This window comes from Danio rerio, chromosome 7 (assembly GCF_049306965.1).
Source record: "Danio rerio strain Tuebingen ecotype United States chromosome 7, GRCz12tu, whole genome shotgun sequence".
Taxonomy (NCBI): Eukaryota; Metazoa; Chordata; class Actinopteri; order Cypriniformes; family Danionidae; genus Danio; species Danio rerio.
The window spans coordinates 77,034,421-77,055,770 of record NC_133182.1 but is presented as its reverse complement, the minus strand read 5'-3'; the positions used below and the strand labels follow the sequence as shown (position 1 = coordinate 77,055,770).

The window sequence follows — 21,350 nt, the reverse complement described above, 5'->3', positions numbered from 1 at the left end:
TACGCACCGTTTCGGTGCTCGGTCCCTAATAATAATAAACGGAGCAATTCCAATAGGGCCTACGCACCGTTTCGGTGCTCGGTCCCTAATAAACGGAGCAATTCCAATAGGGCCTTGCACCGTTCGGTGCTCGGTCCCTAATAAACGGAGCAATTCCAATAGGGCCTTGCACCGTTCGGTGCTCGGTCCCTAATAATAATAAACGGAGCAATTCCAATAGGGCCTTGCACCGTTCGGTGCTCGGTCCCTAATAAAAGCCATCCGGAAGGAGAAACACTAAGCTCAGTTACGTATTTATGATATACAGTACGACAAACAATTAGCACACGACGACAACTAATATAGGGTGTGAGGTAAATGGAGTGTGTGGCTTCATGTGCGTGGCTGCATATGCGCTCGCGTGCGCTTTCTTGTGTGTGTGTCTGTACTGGTTTTGCTCATTTACAAGGGCAGGAATTTGTATAATGACAGTAGTATAACATAGTTGTACTCTTGTAGGGTGGTTTACGAGGACTTTTCTGGTCAATACAAATAAGTTCCACTTGTTCAGTTTCATAACACTTCTTTTGCATCATCACTTGTATTTAAGTTCCCTATTTACGGTTATTGTCTGATCTTAATTGGAGTAACTTAGCTTTGTTGTATTACTTTGTTGTTTGTCTGTTATTACCCGCTTTACTAGTAGTCTCTGTGCTCATATGTTTAGAAATAGTAGGCTACTGAATTGTGCAATAGTATCTATGCCAGATGTGCCCAAAACCTGGGGTGCGTTTCCCAAACAACTCGTGGCTGAACTATTATAATACGATGCGTCGTTTGGGAAAAGAAGGATGTAGTCACGAGTGTTTACCAAAACCTGTTGATTCTCCATCGCTTAAACCACGTTATTTATAGCGTAAAACGCCCACAATGATAAACTGGGTGGAGTAACTACTTCTTAGAGAAGAACCGCATCATTTATTTGGGCAAATTATATTGTTTTACACAAACATGCATTTGAAATATGAGCAATATTAGTTTTGGTAAAAATATGCACTCGCTTTCCATATTAATTGAATAATATGTAGCCTAAATGACACATATAGGACCTGTGTTTTCTTTACAAATATTATTAAGAACATTACATATTCTATTCTAAAACATAAAATCACTTACAAAAGCGAACATGTATTCTAATATCATATAAAAGTCATAAATAAATGATGATACTATTCATTTAGACTTGAAATTTAATATTTAGTATTTATTAGGAAATGAAACAAATCCTACTTTAATAATAATATTAATAAAACTAATGAGGATGATGATGATTGTTAAGTAGGATATTGTTTTTTTTGAAAAGTCTGCTTTTTCAATTTGACACATGCAAACCACTGCAGAAATGTTCTAACCAGCAGGCCTATGTCATATACAGTACAAATACTTAATAAATAACCTACTATAAATAAAAAACATTAACTTATGCTGTGTTTTTTGTTTTCACAAGCTTTGAGACTTAACATAAATTCTGTTTTTAAATAATAGGTGACCTATAGCTTTCGTCATGAGGCTGTGTTCAAAATGACATCAATGTTTTCAAAATTGTAAACATGAAGATCGCTAAAACTGAACTGTAGAAATACTTTGAAAGCAAATTACACCTAAGAGAGATGACTTTAATGCTTTTTTATTTTTAAATATTCCAAGTTTGAATTTTAGAATGTTCTAAATTATTAGGGCATAGGGGGGATAACTGGGAATAGAACACAGCTAGGAACTATGTTTCTAACTACAGCTCCAGAGGAGCAGTTGCAAGTGCACAAGTTTGCGATGCAATTTGCCAGTGCTCATTGGAACGATGGATTTGGGAAACGCCAAATCAACAAACTATGTTTGTAACGACCAAAGTTGTTACCTTAGTTAGCTAACGATGGTTTTTAGAAACGCACCCCAGGTCTGATGTCCTGCAGATTAAAGCTCCAACTTGCCTCAAAACCTCTTGCAAGAACTTTTTTAGAAAGCTTAGTAAGAGCTTGATTAGCCAGCTGTTTTGTGACTGATTAAGGTTGGAACTAAACTTTGCAGGGCACCGGTAAAAGTTTGGGCACCGGAATTTGGGCACCCCCTGATCTATGCCGTCTAATCATTCTGTAATATAACAATCCTAATATTTTTCTGCCTATTTTCTGAAAGTTTTCTTAACATTGTGTCCATTTAACAGAAATGTTGACCAAATATACAGTTGAAGTCCTCCTGATTTATTAGCCGCCCTGTATATTTTCCCCCAATTTCTGTTTAACAGAAAGATTTTTTTTCTACATATTTCCAAACATAATAGTTTAATAACTAATTTCTAATAACTTTTATCTTTGCCATGATAACAGCACATAATATTTTCAAAATACTAGTATTAAGCTTAAAGTGACATTTAAAGGCTTACGTAGGTGAATTAGGCAAGTTATGGTAATTAGGCAGGCAAGTCGTTTTTAACAGTGGTTTGTTCTGTAGACAGTCCAAAAGAAATATTGCTTAAGGGGGCTAATAATATTGACCTTAAAATGGTTATTAAAAAATTAAAAACTGCTTTTATTTTAGCCAAAATAAAACAAATCAGACTTTCTCCAGAAGAAAATAAAAATATTATAGGAAACACTGTGATAAATTCTTGAATCTGTTAAACATAATTTAGGAAATATTTGACAAAGAAAAAAAATTTACTGTATGCAGTTATTAATTATAAATATTTGTTGTTTTTTTCTTTTACATTACAGTTTAGCAAGGTGTATTAAATGTCCGTACTGGCATCTTTGTTTAACGTCTCTCCACAGGTGAACATTTAAAGATCCATGGCTTTCCAAATCCAGGAAACACGTCCAGTTCCAGTAGAACCTAGAAAAACAGACCCTCTAATAAAATACATCATAGAGAAGAAGCCAGAGAGGCTTCACAGTTTAATCAGAGGCAGAGACAGAGATATTAATGGACTGTACTTTTCTGAGGACTGGAATGATGACGTTACACTATTAACAGCAGCAGTCATATGCAGAAATGAAGAAATCTGCTCTTTATTGCTTAAAAACTCAGCTGATCCAAACAAACAGTCAACAAATGGAAAAAGTCCTCTACATTATGCAGCTTTTACAGCTGGAGTTCCTCTGAGTATTGTGAAAAGATTACTTGCAGCAAAAGCTAACCCAAATGGACATGAATCACAAAAGTGCTCTCCATTGCAGTTTGCTGCCGAACAAGACCGTGAAGACATTGTGAAGGCACTTCTAGAAGCTGGAGCTTCGCCTGAAAGAAACTATGGGTTAAATCCAGAGATTGATAAAAAAGTGGAGAGAATGATTGACCGATTCTCTTCACAGAGCGAAGAGTTTAGGAAAGTACATCTGTTTTTCTCTCTTTTCTGTGCGATTCGAGTGAAAAAGCAAACTGAGGTTTGCAGAATATATCAGGAACATTTCTTTGAGGAGCACCCGTTCATTCATATAATTTTGATTGAGCACTACTCGTTTAACTTAGTTACTTGTGGCTTTGGCGCAAATGCAGAGAAGTATCGTCAGAGCGCCATCGACTGGTTAAAAGACACAAAAAGCAAAGACAGATACATCGAGGGAGTCATCAAGCGCTTCCCAAAACTCCCTAAGGACGAAAACTTGGCGATTGTGCTGAACTGCTTATGCTTTAATTTAATGGATATTGAAAGTGTTTCTCCTCAAGTTGTCAATGAGCCTGTGCCAATTCTAACAGACAGTCTTCAACACTTTGAAAACAACAACGTAGCAACGTGTCTTTTGATACTTAGAATGCTTTATAACCTTATAGAGAAGACATCTGAGCAGAAACTGAGACTGAATCACTCCGTCTATGAGAAGTTAAGCAAAAGTGTATTGCCTTTCACTCAAACTAATGTTTTTTTTATGGTTAGTGTTTGGGCTTATGGACTGTTTGTCTATGTTTATGAGTTTGCTCCTGAACTTGTTGAATTCACCTCAGTCCCGGAGAATGTCATTAATGCTTCATGGTTAGAGATGGATAAATCCTTGAAAACAAAGCTGCAAAAGTTGGATGAATTGCTGAGACGTCGAGCAGATTCAAGTGCAGTGGAGAGTTTATGTGAGGAAACTGCGAATCTATCAACATGCAGGAAGAAGAGGAGGAGGAAGAAAAAAAATATCCAGCAAGAAGTGGGATTTCAAGAAGGCAAGCTGCCATCGAAAGAGGAGACTCTGTTGAAACCCATTGAAAAATCCAACTTTAGTGCAAAACCATTGATACAGCCTGTTGAAAACCCAAATATCTCAAAAGGGTGGCTTCAGAATAGCCATCGATGGAGGAGTAAACTCGAAAAGATAGCTAATATGGGCATTAATGATACTTATAGGCTGGGAAGCCTTACGGTTGTACTTAGAGATGAATTTCTGATTGCCAATGGAAGTGATGGGACTCAAGTTTTCCTTGGATTGAGGGATGACGGCACAGAGGTGGCTGTGAAACGAATGGTTGGGTTTATTTACAGAGTTCTCAAAAATGAGAAGGAATTTCTTCGACTTCCAGAGCTTGACAGTCCGTCCATTGTGCGATATGTGGACTTTGCTGAAGATGCTAATTTTGGATACCTTGTTCTTCAGCTTTGTGAGTACACACTGGAGGAGTATATCCAAGATCATCTACCACAGGACAAAGATGAGAGAACTTTGGTTCTGAAGAAGCTGGTGAAGGAGGTTCTTTGCAGCTTACAGGTTTTACACGACCCACAATTTGAAGTGCTCCATTGCAACATCAAACCCCAGAATGTGCTGATTGGTAAGTACTAATACAACACTTCTGTGTGCATGTAATGATGGTCCACACCAGAATAAAAATTACCTCATCATTGATTTTAAACCTTTATGAGTTTCTTTGTTTGGCTGAACACACAGACAAAAAAAAGATATTTAAAGAATGCTGTTTGCTGATACTCATCAACTTTCATAGTAAATTTACTATAGAAGTCAGTGGGTTAAAGATGCAGTAGGTGATCTGCTATCTAAATGCTAACCGTTAGCATAATATCTTTGAAACACAGTCCCTCCCCTGCCATCCAAAGCTAATCTGTGAATGAAACGGGATCTCTCAAGCTGAAATCATGAACGCTTATCCTATGACAGTAGACAACCCACTAGTTCATGTCATTCACCAGTTAAAAAAACTTTATAGTACTTTACAGTACTACAATTCCCAATGAAAAACTGTATTATATCTAGCATGTTTCAGTTGTGTAGTTAGCAAGCAAAACTTGTTATAATGTGCAACATTTCATGCATGCAACGATCGTTTTTCTCACGTGCTGTCTTAAAGCGACTACCATATGCTTAGTGTTTGGCCGGTGGCGTGCAGGAATTACTCTTATTACTAAGCCATTCTTATATACTATTTTAGACTAAATAAAAAACAGTATAGGGAGCGCATCACAGGTTGTCATTGTTAAAAAATGAACCAATGTGAATATAAAACCAACTTGACCTCAGTAAAGCAGGCTAGGCAGAATAGCACTATTTACTTATGTTTTGTTGTTAAAGTAAAGACCGGGTAAAAACTGGATGGGGGGTGGGGGTCTGTCTTCATGCTGCCCCTAACAAGATGCCACCCTGGGCGATTGCCTATATTGCCCATGCCTAAATCCGCCACTGATAATACAACACAATCAGCTATGCGTGACTAAAATAGTTTAAAACAGAACATTACCTGTCTAACAGAAACACTTCAGCCATGGTGTCGTCTTTCCTCCAGCGTGCAAAACTAAATTCGATATTTATTCAGGATTTAAATTTTTGATTTAGCATTTTATTTTATTGCTGTACCTCTCTTGTGTGCAAGTGAACGCGGCGTGCGCAAATGGCAGATCTGAGTGAACGGCTGCGCAGATTTACAAATCTACATGTGTTGACAGACAGTTTGAGCTACTTATCAGAATTACGGGAATTATTGGCCCAACAAATTTTAACTGGATGAATGAATATTTTTCAGTCTTATGCCTCACCCAGAATATAAAAATACATAGAAATACATTAAGATCATTTACTTTAATCATGACTATTAGAATGTGAAGAGACTTTCAATCTTTCAATACAGTCACCTAATGCACCTTTAAAGCTACCAGCAACAGAACAAAGGAACTCAAATAGGTTTTGAACAAGTGAAGAGTGAGTAAATGATAATTACTTTTTTTATTTTTGGGTGAACTACCCCTTTAAACCTTGTATGTTTGGTTCGTCGAGATAACAATGGTCTTTCCCTGTTTCCCAGACATCAGTGGGAAAGCTAGACTGGCAGATTTTGGCATACGTCAAAGACTGCGAACAAGTATTGCTGGACCTAGATGCTGGAGGGCAAAGGAGACCATAGATGAGGAGGTTAATATTGGGTATATGAAGAGCTCTGATGTTCAGGTAGTGTATTCAGTCCTTTAAATCAATAAACTAATTTAATATTGACCTTAATCTTCATGTAAGAGTGGGCGCAGCCATTTGAACTATGTATATTAGCATGAGACTTCCTGTCTCATTCACAAGCATTTATTGCCGTTTGTTATTCCTAGTCATGTCCCCTATATAGGCAATTTTAGGAAGATTTAAACAGGGCTACTCAAAGTCTGGACTATGGTCTATGGCAGTGGTTCCCAACTTTTTTTTGCCGGAGACCCCCTTTTTCTCCGAAAAATATTGTGAGGCCCCCCTCCACATTTAATGATATTATCGCACATTTAAGTTTGCAGTAATTATGCCAAAAAAATGTTGTTTTCAAACAAACGGTGTGTTTATTACTATATCTAGATATGTTTATGCACAAATTTCCCAGAGATGGGTTGCAGCTGGAAGGGCATCCGCTGCATAAAACGTGCTGGATAAGTTGACGGTTCTTTTCGCTGTGGCGAACCTGGTTTAATAAAGAGACTAAGCTGAAAAGAAAATTAATGAATGAATAAATAATAGCCTAATATAAAATATAAAAGCACAACTTCAGTAGGCCATTCGTAACTGAAAAAAAGTGTAAGGGTTTGGCCTTTAAATTGGCCCTATTTGACATTCAATAACAAAAATATCAGTTTTCACACTGGTGTAACAGGGAAAAAATAATGTAGGCTATAAGAATTACTACTTGCATGTTATTTGTTATGCTTTATCAATTACTGTGAGGATTGCTGAGAGGCGAATCAGTGAGACTCCACTTTTTTGTGGAGGACGGATCACAAATTTGTCTATTTTAATCAGCTAGGGCAGTGGTCCACAACTTTTTCATCACCGCGCACCGGTCAACGCTTGACAATTTTACTGCGGGGGGTTGGGGGTGTTTCGTAGGTTGCTATGCAACCATTAACTGTTTTCTTAGAGGATGACAAGCTGACAAAACATTGCTGTCTCTCTCTGATACAAGTTTTATTTATAGAGAAAAGTACAAAGCACTGCAGTGTTTGTGTGTTCTGTGTTTGTCTGAGAACATTAGTGTTACCAAAATGTGAATAATCTTTACAAGCTGAAGCTGATCGGTCAATTCTTGTCAGAGACTCGCGGTGCACTCGCGGCCTGGGGTTCATTGATGCGAGCTTGTCACGCCACTTGTGCGTGCACACCGCTCACCTCCATTTGAAACAACAAATTATGCAATATGCGAATACACCTTAAAAGGCCGCCGTCATTTGCAATCTCCATCAGTTGATCTTCTTGCACAGCCATGGTGGATTCACCTGGTTTGTTGACAAGTGGGTTGCGGATCTATTCCTTGGCAGTTTGTGGGTCCTTCACTGCGCATTTTCCCCTTAGCAAAGAAACTTTCCAAATATGTCTGTTTCTTACTCATTTTGCTGCTTGTGGGTTAAATTTGGGCACTCAAGTGACCGAGACATAAGCGAGAGAACATGCTCATTATTCAAAATAAAAGACTTTTCAAAATAAAAGGTCGTTCAGACTCAGATAATAAATAAGACGGAAATAATGATTTCTTGTGCGGCCTGCTACCAATTGATCCACGGACCGGGGGACCACTGAGCTAGCGGATAAAATGAACTAAGGCAACATGATCATTCTCCTAACAGTCCACTGCTAAGACTTTTTTTAAATATGACGTGACCCCCCCACAAAGCTCGCTGAGGCCCCCTTGTGGGCCACGACCCCGCTGTTGGGAACCACTGGTCTATGGTCACTCGCGAGAGAAATTTTAAATCTGAAATGGAGTACACAGTGGCCTCTGGTGGATTCACAAAAACAAAAACTCCAAAAAACGTACTTCCTGGGATGTATTTCGCTCTCTTCAAAAATGTGTACAGGGGTACATATACATAATGAGCCTGGGTTGTGTAATTAGCATATTCTTGTGTGTATCGCCTCTTCTTGTTAAATCACTGAATGCCTCCTCAGTTGTAAGTTGCTTTGGACTAAAGCATCTGCTAAATGACTAAATGTAAATATGTATTATGAAGATTTGAACCATTGAATGGAGACTTTGAGAAGCCCTGTCCTGCATCAATTATATGAAAAAGCTTACGTCTGCACTGCAGAATAAGGCCAATAGTTCAAGAAAAATCAAAACCAATAACACCAACTTCTTTTTAAGGTTGCTGGGATGTTAGTGTACTACATTCTCTCTAGAGGACACCATCCATTTGGGAAAGGGATATTTTGTGAAGTCAACATTTTACAAGGAAGATACTCACTGGAGCATCTGGATGATGATGTGGCGAAGGATCTTGTTGAATGGATGATCAATGAAAATCCAAACAACAGACCGACGGTGGAGCAGAGCCTTGCACACCCCTTCTTCTGGACTGACGAAAGGTAAAATTCTCCATTGATTTGCTATTTACTGTTATCAATTTAAGTTTACCAACACATGATGAACTTATGAAATAGTTCCAGTATCTGTAAATTTAGTATTGATTATGGTACTAGCATTGTATGAACTTATGTTAAATAAAGAAACAAACTGCTTTCTGTCTAAACATTCATTTTCAGTTATCTGAATATGTTGTGTTGTTTATTAATTCATATCAGGAGGGTCGAGTATTTAAAAATAATTGGGAACCTGAATGAGGCGGAGAACTGCCGTAAAGTGGACGAGGAGCTTCTTTATGCTGTTGAAAAATTCACTGAGGGAAAAAGCTTTTCTCAATGGAAGACTAAAGTACGTCTAATCTCAATGCTAAAAAAATTAAACAATTATGTAAATATATGATTTATATGAAAATAACTTCAAGTATTAGATATTCCAGATGTCTTCTTCATAGTGTGTGGTGTGCTTTAATCTTGCTTATGAGCAATAATTTGACTTTCTTCTATTCTTGCTTTGTCAGTTTCCGTCTGAACTGGTCCAGAAGCTGGATGGTAAGAAGAAAGGCTATCCTGAGAACACACTGGGCCTGCTGCGCTTTATACGCAACCTACATGAGCATTAGTGAGTTATATGTGATGTGAGGTAAAATATTGGCTTTACTAAAGTGTGTTATTGTGTGTCAGACCCTGTTGTCTCTCTACACAGTCCAGAGGACGCAGAGATCATCAACCTGATGGCTTTATTCCCTGACCTCTTTGGGAGCGTGTTCAGGTTTGCAAAGGATAAAGGATGGCACTCCAGAGCGAGTCTGAAAAAGTTCTTCAGCTCCGTTCAACAGATTTGATCCTTGTTATTTTTGGCTAGAGCAGGTACATTGATCCTGCACTATGAGTGAGTTTAAATGTAGGGTCGATTTAGGATCCTCATCCTTGTCTGGGATGAAATTTATTATTCTCAGGAAATAAAACCATCAAAAAACATTCACACAATATTTCTAAACACAATAATCTGTATACTTTCAGTTGTTGCATTATTATCATGCGCAAAATGTGTAAATATCTGCTACAGCTTCCTTATAGAGGTAATAAATATTCATATCATCTGCCCATAAAAGACTCTCAAAACCTCTTCAGCATCATTGTTAGTACTGAAACACTCTTCTGTGTTGTAATACTTACCATTGTTTGACTTGAAAAAAATCACATTGGTTGTTATTCATGTTCAACATCTACAATAAATTCAACTGTATGTAATCCCTGCTCGGTAGTTTCTGTAGACCAGCCTGCACTTAGTGCATGTCTGAATTACTTTTGCTATTTTAAGGATGGGAAAAATGGTCGGTGTACCCAGAGCATGGTCTGAAAGGGTTGTCCTTATCTCTTATCTTATCTCTTAAAGTCTTTTGGGGTGTTTTGGGTGTAATGTGCATTAAACCAGTCAGAGTCTCGTCTCCCTTTTCGTTTATAAGCCATTTGCTTTAGACTTGCTTTTAGTTGGTCGATTGTGTGGTTTATTCTAGTTGTCTCAAAATAGCAACGTGCCAACAATGCGCTGAAACACAAATGGTACAAATGTTTGATATTTGTATTCAACTTTATTTCCAGACATTTGATCTCGACACAAGTTGTGCATGTGTGGATTTGCTGACAAACTGCATAAAATCATTCTCATAATCCAAATGAACCAAACACAAGCACCTGATCCACACATGTGCAAAGTATGATTCACGTACACAAAACAGAGCAAGTGTATTCCCAAAGACAACTCTGCTTTTACAAAATGCTGCACATTTATTTACATCTGAGTTCAAATGAGACAAGTGTAGTAACATACTACGTATATTTCTCAAATCGGTAGTCAGAAGTGTACACATTAAATAAGAGCGTTGCTGCTTTTCCATGTAAAGTTGTTTTTTTTTTATCCTGAAAAGCTTAAAAACAGAAAAGAAAGACTTAAGAAAAGAAAGTCCCAAAATTCAAATGAACCCAGCATTATAGACTCAAACAAAAAGTCAATTCACACACGCACGTCACCCGATATGCAAATGCAGAACTTCCCTTTGGCACATGTAAATTAAGATGCATTAATGCAAAACATAATATTTGTTTTCACGAACATGTTTATGCACAAACAAACTTTGTGCAAATCTTAAATTCTCAGACTTGGGTTGAAAGCCATTCGTTTGTGAATATAAAAATGCATAAACAACAATAATAGAGTGTGTGGATGACAAAGTGTGCATTCGCTAATAATATTGAGACAATTTTCATCCCATAGTTTTCCACCATGGGGCAGCACGGTGGCACAGTGGTTAGCACAATTGCCTCACAGCAAGAAGGTTGCTGGTTTGAGTTGGGTCAGTTGACATTTCTCCCCATGTTTGCGTGGGTTTTCTTCGGGTGCTCCGGTTTCCCCCACAAGTCCAAAAAACATGCACTACAGGTGAATTGGGTGTGCTAAAAAATGTAGTGTATGGATGTTTCCCAGTAATGGGTTGCAGCTGGAAGGGCATCCGCTGCGTAAAAATCATATGCTGGATAAGTTGGCGATTCATACCGCTGTGATGACCCTAGATTAATAAAATGACTGAGTCAAAAAGAAAATGAATGAGTCGTCCACTGGGAATACACATGAAATTTACATGAGAATGAGGCGTCTGAAGCTTACGGTATGCCTATTTTCATATACTGATTTCTTATGTACTATGCCTTGGTAAACCAAGATTTTCTTTATAGTGCAGCTTTAAGGCCCCCTTGTAGTATAGGGAAAGACAACAGTGACAGTCCCTGCATTGATCCTGTGGGCCAGCCTAATCACCCACCGGTGACCTACTCTGCAGTTCTCCACGCTGGATTTCCAGCGTTCTCCAGCCTCGGACCACCTAGACTGCAGCTCGGTTTTTTCCTTCACTTTCGTCAATTAGTAAAGTTTGTTCCTTGCCGCTATCGCCACTGGCTTGCGTGGTTTGGGACTTGTGGAGCTGCGATCGATGGATTTGCTCTTCAGTGTTTGGGCTTTCAGCAGTGAATATTAAACCACACTGAACTGAACTAAACTGAACTTCAACTCTGAAAACTGGACTACACTTTCATTTTACTAGATGTTAAACTGCTTTGACAATCTACATTCAATCTACATACAATCTACAGCGCTAGAGAAATAAAGATGAATTGAATTGAATAATATTGACCTTATAATAATTTAACTGACGTTATTCTAGATAAATTAAAACAAAAAAAAACTTTCTCCAGATACGAGATATATTATAGGAAATACTGTGAAAAATTCCTTGCTCTTTTAAACATCATTATATATATATATATATATATATATATATATATATATATATATATATATATATATATATATATATATATATATATATATATATATATATATGATAAAAAAGCAAATAAGCAAAAAAAAAGGTGGGTTCGTGATTAATTCTATAGTTTATAATTAATTTACATGAAAATTCCATTTATAAATGCTCCTTTGAAACTGAACATTGCATATTTATTTGGTGTTTTTGGAGGTAACATCAATTCTATTGCCTTGTGTAATAGTTAGTGCCTCGTGTAGTGTACAGTATTACCAAATAATTTCCTGCTAGCTCAGGTGATCATGTAGAGTAGAATGACCTGTTCTGCCAGGTAAGCTCAGAACAACAAAGACAAGGGGCTGAAGATCGTGGCTGAAGAAAGTCTACTATAGTACAAGTCGGCTAATAAACTCTTGTAAGTAGCCTATTTATTTATGATGTTATTATTATTAATTATTATTTAAGTTAATATAGAGTGCAGTTTCTTGTTTCTAATACTGTTTGTTTTAAATGTTGCTCTGTTTAACAGATGTGTTTTAATTGCTGAATATTATTTTAATGCAAGGAGAACACAGATTTGATCACTAGACCCTTATGCATCTTTTTTTGTAGGCTAGCTCATGATTCACGATATCAACACTGCAGATAGCCAATCTAGACATGCTCTTAATGTCTAAAGACTGGTATACACTAACCTAAAGCCAAACAATGATCCTCTAAGTTTTTCTAAATGATTTTTCCTCCGACTTTCTTTCATCGTAAAATAAACAGTAATATTCCAACACAAAAGTGCACAATAAACAACTAAAATTATGGTGGAATTGGCCAATTGTAGATCTAATATGCTTCTGGTGAGCAGCTTGGCTAATGTAGAAAATGAACTTATTTGGAAATAGTTTTATAAACTGCATGAACTTAATACACTGTAAATTAAAAAGTATTTAATAAAGCCTATATGTGCATAATAATAATAATAATAATAATAATAATAATAATAATAACTGCCTGATTTTCTCAAATTAATGCATTTTATTAATTTAGAAATGTCTTATTTTGTAGTGGGCATTAGAAGTTGTATTAACAGTAACATATGAAAAGTTTAATACAGCTGAAAAAGTAAACATTATGTTTTTATGTTATGTAACAATATGTAAATTTTCTTTATTTTTTAGCACCACCTCTACAGTGTTAAGCCCAGGTCAGGTTAGACTGGATCACTGAAATTAAAAAAAAATACAAAGAAAAAGCAACTAAAAGAAAAATGTGATAGGCTGCAGATGAAAAGAAATGATGGTGGGAAAAGGAAAAGTTGGTCAAACAGAAATTCATGAAAACAAGTTCATATGTACAGTAAATGTGACTATTACAAACCCATCATCACATATTTTTATGCTCTTGCTGGTTAAACATGTCACAATAAAACTACAACAACATATAGTTACTGTAGCTGGAGATAGAAAAAAATATTGTTTAAATTATATTGTCACAGCCATGCCAGGTTCTCCCCTTCATCAGTCACCTTAGTCATCCCGATCACCGACACCTGCATACTGATTAGTCCCACACCTGCACGTCATCATGACCATTACCCCAGCACCATAAAGCATCACTCCAACCCAGCGCCGGAATGGGACTCTTTTTCAGCCCTGGAGTTTCAAGCCTCAGACAGGCCCACCTCAGTTCACGACTGACTATATTAAAATAAAGTCATTCCAATTCAGTTTTTAAATACACTATCACGTCTTTTTTTTTTTTTGAGAAAACAGCTGCTTTAGAACTTCAAATGTTCAACAACCCTAACAGTATTATATGTCTTAACAATAAAAATGAAAAAAAAAAAAAATTTACTCTGACAAGGATCAAACCCGGGTCAGCAGCATCGTAATCTAACATGCTAACCACTGGACCACAACAGCTGATTATTGAGAGGTGGCTCATCTGAGTCAGCATTAACCTGCAGGCTGGTTATATATAAAAAGAGCAGAGCTGCGGTAAAATAATGAATAAGAAGACTGTGGTCAAGTAAATAAATAAATTAATTTAAAAAGTGTGACTGCTGAGAGCAACAGATTCTGGAGCTAGGGACACCGGCCCTCGTGGCCAAAAAACGGACCGGCCCACCGGGAATTCTCCCAGTCCTCCCGATTAGCCAATCGGGGCCTGCTCCAACCTGCACACAGTGTTTGCGTCCAAAACCGTGAACTTCCATACTATATAGTACGCTAAAATCAATATGCAAGCTGAGTAGTGTGTCCGAATTCATAGAATTTAAAAATCAGTATGCGAGAAGTACCCGGATGACTTACTACTTCCGGCGAGATTCTAAAGTGCGGATTCCATTCACGCTGCGCCATCCCATGATGCCTCGTGAGAGAACTCATGAATGGAAGTGAAGCGGCCCAACTGACGCAGGTAGGTCACGTGACCATGACAAAATGGTGGATGTAATACATTGTAGTAAATAGTACATTCATACTATATAGAACGTACTTTTCTAACGGCCGAGTGGTACATTTAAATTCAAATGCAGTACCTACTAAGTAGTGGGCGATTTCGGACGCAGCCAAAGTCCGCCCTCATTGCGAACAAAGGACTACACTCTCCTTCATGTCAGTGACTATGCTTACGCCCCATTCACATGGGGCTTCAGTGTCAACGCTTGACTGAAGGCGTGTCTGAAGTTGGGGCTGACGTGATAGTCATAGCAGCATCAGCCTATGAAATTGAGTCACCAATACCCCACTGTCTAGCTGGTGTATTTGCATAAAGTGATCTGATTGGCTGACGCTTCCATCGGCGCTTGAAAAGTTGAGCAAGTCCCAACTTCTGCAGCGAACAATCCCTCTAAATCGGCGCCGACGGATCCACAATGCAGTTCAGCAACGGCTGACCACACTCATTCAAAGTGAATGGGAATCGTTGACACATTCACACGGGGTGTTAGTCTATCCTGGTTCCCCATCAGTTTGTCAAAAACAAAAAATAGTTTAGTACTATTTATATTTTTCTGTCATTGATGGTTTGTTGCATTGGCTTTTAATTGTTTTTTTTCACAGATAGTAAAGCCCATTTGAATGGCCATGGAATTCTTGTTCCCAGTACCTAGAAAAACAGACCCTCTAATAAAATGCATCAAAGAGAATAAGCAAGAAAGACTTCGCAAAGTATTAAGAGGCAGAGATATTAATGGACTGTACCCTTCTGAGGAGTGGAATGATGATGTTACACTATTAACTGCGGCAGTTTTTTGGACAAAGGAAGAAATCTGCACTTATCTGCTTGGAGAATCGGCTGATCCTAACAAACAGTCAACAAATGGACACACTCCTCTACATTATGCAGCTTTTACAGCTGGAGTTCCTCTGAGTATTGTAAAAAGATTACTTGCAGCAAAAGCTGATCCCAATGGACACAGATTGCTAATTTTTACTCCACTGCAATGTGCTGTTGATAATGGACGTGAAGACATTGTGAAGGCACTTATAGAAGCTGGAGCATCACCTGAAAGAAACCATGGGAAAAATCCAGATGTTGACAAAAAAGTGGAGAGAATGATTAGTGAAATATCTTCACACAATGAAGAGTTTAAAAAAGTACATCAGTTTTTCTCTACTTTTTGTGATATACTACCGAAAAAGCCGACAGAAGTTCACAGAATCTATAAGGAACATTTTCTTCAAGAGCAACCTTTTATGCATATCAATCTTTTTGAGATGTATTTTGGTCCTTTTGGTCTAGGTGATGAGCAGTATCGTCAGAGCGCCATCAAGTGGTTAAAAGACACAAAGAGTGCAGACAGATACATTGAAGGAGCCATCAAGCGCTTCCCAAAAATCTCTCAGGAATACTGTGTTCATCTACTGACCTGCTTATCTTTTGCTTTGTGTGTCAGTGAAAGTGTGTCTCCTCAGGTTTTCAGTGAACTTGTGCCAATTCTAACGAACAGTCTTCAGCCCTTTGAAAACACTCAAGGAGAATTAATCAATCATCTGGTACTGAAGATACTTAATGTCATGATGCAGAAGACGTCTGAGCAGAGACAAAACCATTCTGTCTATGAGAAGTTAAGCAAAAGTCTGTTGCCTCTCACACATTCAAATTACTCAAGCCTGATTAGATTGATGACCTATGGGCTGTTTGTGTATTTAAATGACTTTGCTCCTGAACTTGTTGCATTGAGTGGATTGTCTCCAGTTCCGGAAACAGTACTCCTCAAAGCAGAGACAGGGATGGACGAAGCCATGAAAAAGAAGCTGCAAAAGTTGGATGAATCACTGAGACATCCAGTAGGTTCAAGCGCAGTGGAGAGTTTATGTGAGGAAACCGCTGCTCTATCAACACGCAGGAAAAAGAGGAGGAGGAAGAAGAAAAAAGTCAATCAAGAGGCGGGATCACAAGAAACTGAGCTTCAAGATAAAGAACAACCATATGCAGTAGAGGCATCCATTGAGGAATCAAACTCAAGTGTTCAGCCATTCATACAGTCAACTGTGATGCCAAGAAAGTGGCATAAAATCAGCCATCGTTGGAGGCCTAAGCTTGAGAAGCTAGCTAACATGGATATAAACAACATACATAGGTTACCAAGTCTTACTCTTGTTCTTGATCCTGAATTTCTGATTGCCAATGGAAGTGATGGGACTCAAGTTTTCCTTGGATTGAGGGATGACGGCACAGAGGTGGCTGTGAAACGAATGGTTAAGTTTAATTACCAAGTTCTTAAAAATGAGGAGGAATTTCTACGACTTCCAGAACTTGAAAGTCAATCCATTGTGCGATATGTGGACTTTGCAGAAGATGATCATTTTGGATACCTTGTTCTTCAGCTTTGTGAGTACACACTGGAGGAGTATATCCAAGATCATTTACCAGAAGACAAGGATGAGAGAACTTTGGTTCTGGAGAAGCTGGTGAAGGAGGTTCTGTGCAGCTTACAGGTTTTACACGACCCACAAACCAAAGTCCTCCATCGAGACATCAAACCCCAGAATGTGCTGATTGGTAGGAATTAAAAAATAAATTAAATGACAAAAAAATATTCCCTTAAAATAATTTAGCTCCTTTCATTTGTTATAGACATACAAGGAAAGGCCAGATTGGCTGATTTTGGAATAAGTCGCCGTTTGAAACAGGGTGAAACCACATTACAAACAAGTATTGCTGGAACTAGATGTTGGAAGGCAAAGGAGTCCATAAATAAGAAGATCAACACCGGGTACAAGAGGAGCTCCGACATTCAGGTGTGTTATTTAAGCCAATTAAATCAAAGTGTATTTAGTTCATTTGCTGTTCATTTGTTTTTTGGTTTTATCCTTTAAAAAGATATTGGTCAACCAATGATTAAACTGTGGTGCCATCAGTTCCTCCTCTTGGTGCCGCCCTAATGCCAAGCCAATAGTTAAGTTAAAAAAATATTTTGCCATATAGTTGAAAATTATATAATATTCACATAGAGTCAAAAAAAAAAATAATAACTTAGGGTGCTAACAGCTGCAGAGGTGCCATTGAACCTCTTCCTGGAAGGACAAGCCCAAAACAACTCCAAACCAACATCCAAAACAGATGCCTGAGTTACCTATTTGCTTCTCTTAATGTGATGGAGCAGTGGCTCTACTCAGTGGCTCATCACCCTATCTCTAAGGGTGCACCCTACCACCCTGCGAAGGAAGCTTATTTCAGCAGCTTGTAATTGAGATCTTCTCCTTTTTCTCATGACCCAAAATTCATAACTATAGGTCAGAGTGGGAATGTAGATTGACTGGTAAATTGAGAGCTTTGCCTTTGGACTCAGCTCCTTCTTTACCACAACAGACAGGCACATTGTCCAATGCATGCTGAAGGTCCAGGTCTTATAGAGCAAACAGTAGAACATCATCTACAAATAGAAGAGAAGAAATACTGTGGTCTGCGAACTACAATCATTCCAACCCAACATGTCTGGGTACTGGGAACAAGAGTGACGTATTGCTGGCACTGCAAGTCAAAGTACTGCTCTGGTCATACAGAGACCAGACAGTCCTTAACAAACACTCCATACTTCCAGAGCCCCCCCCCCCCCCCCATGCGAGACATTCACCAAGTTCACAAAGCACATGTGGACTGGACAGAACCCTCAAGCACCCTAAAGAGGGCAAAAAGCTAGTCAATTGGTCACAACAAAGCTGAAACCCGCATTGCTCCTTCTGAACAAGAGGGTTTCTCCTTTCACCTTTGACCACTGCCCAATCCACATTGCACTGGCCCCTTACACCTCCTACTGCAGGTTAAGGGTCTACAGGAAGATTGTCCCATCTCCCTCCTTTTAGCCCCAACTCCAGTCCTGGCTCCAGTGGGGAGCCCCAGTTGAACTGTGCCAGGCAACGTCACAGTCCTCAATTTAGTTTAACTCATAAAGGTTTTTCGAACCACACTTAGTTTGACCTGTCACCTAGGACAAAATAGCTCCTAGGATTATTCAGATGCTCAAACCATTCTACCACAATAAGGTGGCAGTTCATTGAGAGGTACTTTAATATGTTATAATGAAATAAAGTGACCATTATTTAACAGTTTGTTCTGGAAACCATAATGCTGAAGAGATCCTTGAGAGAAAATGAGTTTAACCCCCTGCTCTATATGAAAATCAAGCAATATAATTTTTTTATCTGGGAAATTAATAAAGTTCTGTTTATTCTGGTTTCAATATAAAAAAAAACTATAACTGAACACAACACAGACAAACCCATTAGTGGTAACATTTCCACCTATTTGAAGGTTGCTGGGATGTTAGTGTACTACATTCTTTCTGGAGGACACCATCCATTTGGTGAAGATGTGGACTGTGAAGGCAATATTTTACGAGGAAGATACTCACTGGAACATCTGGATGATGATTTGGCGAAGGATCTTGTTGAGTGGATGATCGATGGAAATCCTAACAAGAGGCCAACTGTGGAGCAGAGCCTTGCACACCCCTTCTTCTGGACTGATGAAAGGTAGAATACGATCTTGATAACATCTGACAGGTGAAATACAATATTAGACTTGAATTAATATGCCCAGACTATCCATGAGATATTAATCTTAATGTTCCTTTTAAACAAAAACAATGTCTGCTTACAGCAGGGCTGTCCAAAGTCGGTCCTGGAGGGCCGGTGTCCTACTGACTTTAGCTCCAATTTACTTCAACACACCTAAACTCTCCAGGACACGGGCCCTCCAGCACCGAGTGTGGACACCCCTGGCTTACAGTAATTTTTTCATTGTAATGTGGATGGTGTCACAAAGGCACATTAGCAACACTATAGGGATGATATAGTGGTCAGGATGGAGCTCTAGATGATGTAGCTGATGTATGTTTCTGAAATACTTTCAGGAAAGTGCGGTATCTGAAAATACTGGGGAGTGAAAACGAGGCTGAAAAAAATCGTAAGGCAAACAAGGAGCTCATTGATGCCATATCAAAATGCACAGAAGGAAAAAGCTTTGCTGAATGGAAGTCTAAAGTAAGTGTGTACTCTTTATCATTTATGATTACACATATAAAGTAATTTGTCAAGAGAGGTCTGTATGCAGACCTGGTGCAGTGCAATCTGAGCTGCATCCATTGCTTTTTAATGTGCTTACCTAACCCCACCCGTAACCCTACCCGTCACAGTGACGTCACTAGCTCCATTGAGTGCATTGTGTCTGAGATTGCATCGCTGAGTGATGCAATCTCAGCTTGCATCATAAAGGCTGCATCCATATACTATTGAATTAGTCCTGCAGTTATTTCTGTTTTCATCAGACAAGTAGGAGCAACCTAAAACAAAAGTTAAATCAATTGCTTTAGAAACCTGCTATTATTATCCAGATTAAGGCATATAATTGACCTTGCTCTATTATTTTTTCAGTTCCCATCTGAACTTGTCCAGGAACTAGAAAAAAAGAGGGGAGCCTATCCTGAGAATATGCTGGGCCTGCTGCGTTTCATACGCAACTTATATGGGCATCAGTAAGTTAAAGGAAAAGATTACAATAGACTGCTGGCTAATGGCAAACTGTGTTCACAATGCAAAGTAGAACATATGTAAAGAAATAATCGTTTAATTGCCATCAACAGTCAAAGAAAGTTATTTCTTTAATGCTATTGCACAATAATCATGTTGTTCTTGTGTCACTATCTTTACAGTAAAGCAGATGCAGCTAAAAACAGTCCGCTGGTTTTATTTCCTGATCTTTTTGTGAGTGTGTACAAGTTGGCCAAAGAGAGAGGCTGGAACTCCAGAGAAAGTGTCTCTATGGACATCAGTTAAACATCATGAATATATTTGTGCTATAAAATTGAATTATTTTGAATTGCAGAGAGCTTTTCTACTATTTTTTAAACGTTTCATTGAATTTTTGGCTTGGAAAACCATGTTTATTCAAACATTTTAATGTCATGTTGGTTTCTAAGCATGCTGTATTGCATATCTGTGTTGTATAGTTTAAAGTCAGCATGAAATCAAATTTCTCAATGCTATAATTTTAGTAATGCATATTGTTGTTATTCTTATGGTGAACGGTTAATCAGTGCGATTTGAAAAACAGTTTGATTTTGGTAATCTTTAATCAAAACTTGACAATTTGCCTGTGTTTTGGAACAGAAATCTTTCTCTGATGATGTCAGTTTGATGGATTGGGTGAAATATGCTTAACCACGCCCCTCCAACAGCTGGTATACTGTAAGTGAAAGATGAGAGGAGGAGTGCAAATATTAAACCTCACCCCCTTTGGGACTTATGGGACTGCCCCTATGCAGACTTTAAAACTTAAAGTCTGCAAATTTAATTAACAATATTATCCTGACTGATTATTATTGCACTCAGTGTTCTTGAGGGTGTTTATTTCTATGCAGTTGTCCTTAACCAAGTTTTTCATCCTTCCATCATGTTTGTTATAATTTGATGGTGTCATTCAGTTTGCATGGTCACTAAAAGCAAATGCTGTGCAAATGTCCTTTCTGTACGTCAATTCTGACCCTTACTGTTTATTTGAACTGTGTAAATAAACACGTTACAATATTTTACAACTTGCACTGTTTGGTGGTGAATTTTTTTTGGCAATTGAATTTAGTCTGTGAAAACAGACATAATTATGCGTTCTGTGTTTTAAATGTTTACAAACTGTAAAACTTCTTTGACCATTACATAATAAAAAGATTAAGAACTTTACTGGGGAAATAAGCAAAAGCAGGTTATGATCATTCTGATTTAAAACAATGAACAAAGCAACG

At 38.1% G+C, this 21,350-nt stretch overlaps 2 protein-coding genes across 3 annotated transcripts; both read left to right on the top strand.

Annotated features, from left to right (window-relative positions):
- Positions 1-259: 259 nt before the first annotated feature.
- On the top strand, positions 260-10,043 carry LOC101886687 (serine/threonine-protein kinase/endoribonuclease IRE1-like). Of its 2 annotated transcripts, none has more exons than XM_073907570.1 (7): positions 260-353; positions 2,808-4,788; positions 6,271-6,413; positions 8,575-8,795; positions 9,012-9,141; positions 9,311-9,411; positions 9,496-10,043. In XM_073907570.1, exons 2-7 carry the CDS (start codon positions 2,826-2,828, stop codon positions 9,632-9,634), a joined length of 2,697 nt encoding a protein of 898 aa, XP_073763671.1. In that variant the 5' UTR covers positions 260-353; positions 2,808-2,825; the 3' UTR covers positions 9,635-10,043. The 2 variants fall into 2 exon arrangements, with proteins under 2 accessions (XP_073763671.1, XP_073763672.1); XM_073907571.1 differs by lacking the exon at positions 260-353 and having other exon boundaries at positions 2,853-3,893; positions 3,979-4,788.
- Positions 10,044-12,386: 2,343 nt separating this feature from the next.
- Positions 12,387-21,150, top strand: LOC100334396 (uncharacterized). Its single transcript, XM_021478061.3, has 7 exons — positions 12,387-12,527; positions 15,169-17,113; positions 17,189-17,352; positions 18,866-19,086; positions 19,467-19,596; positions 19,987-20,087; positions 20,265-21,150. Exons 2-7 carry the CDS (start codon positions 15,187-15,189, stop codon positions 20,386-20,388), a joined length of 2,667 nt encoding a protein of 888 aa, XP_021333736.1. The 5' UTR covers positions 12,387-12,527; positions 15,169-15,186; the 3' UTR covers positions 20,389-21,150.
- Positions 21,151-21,350: the final 200 nt, after the last annotated feature.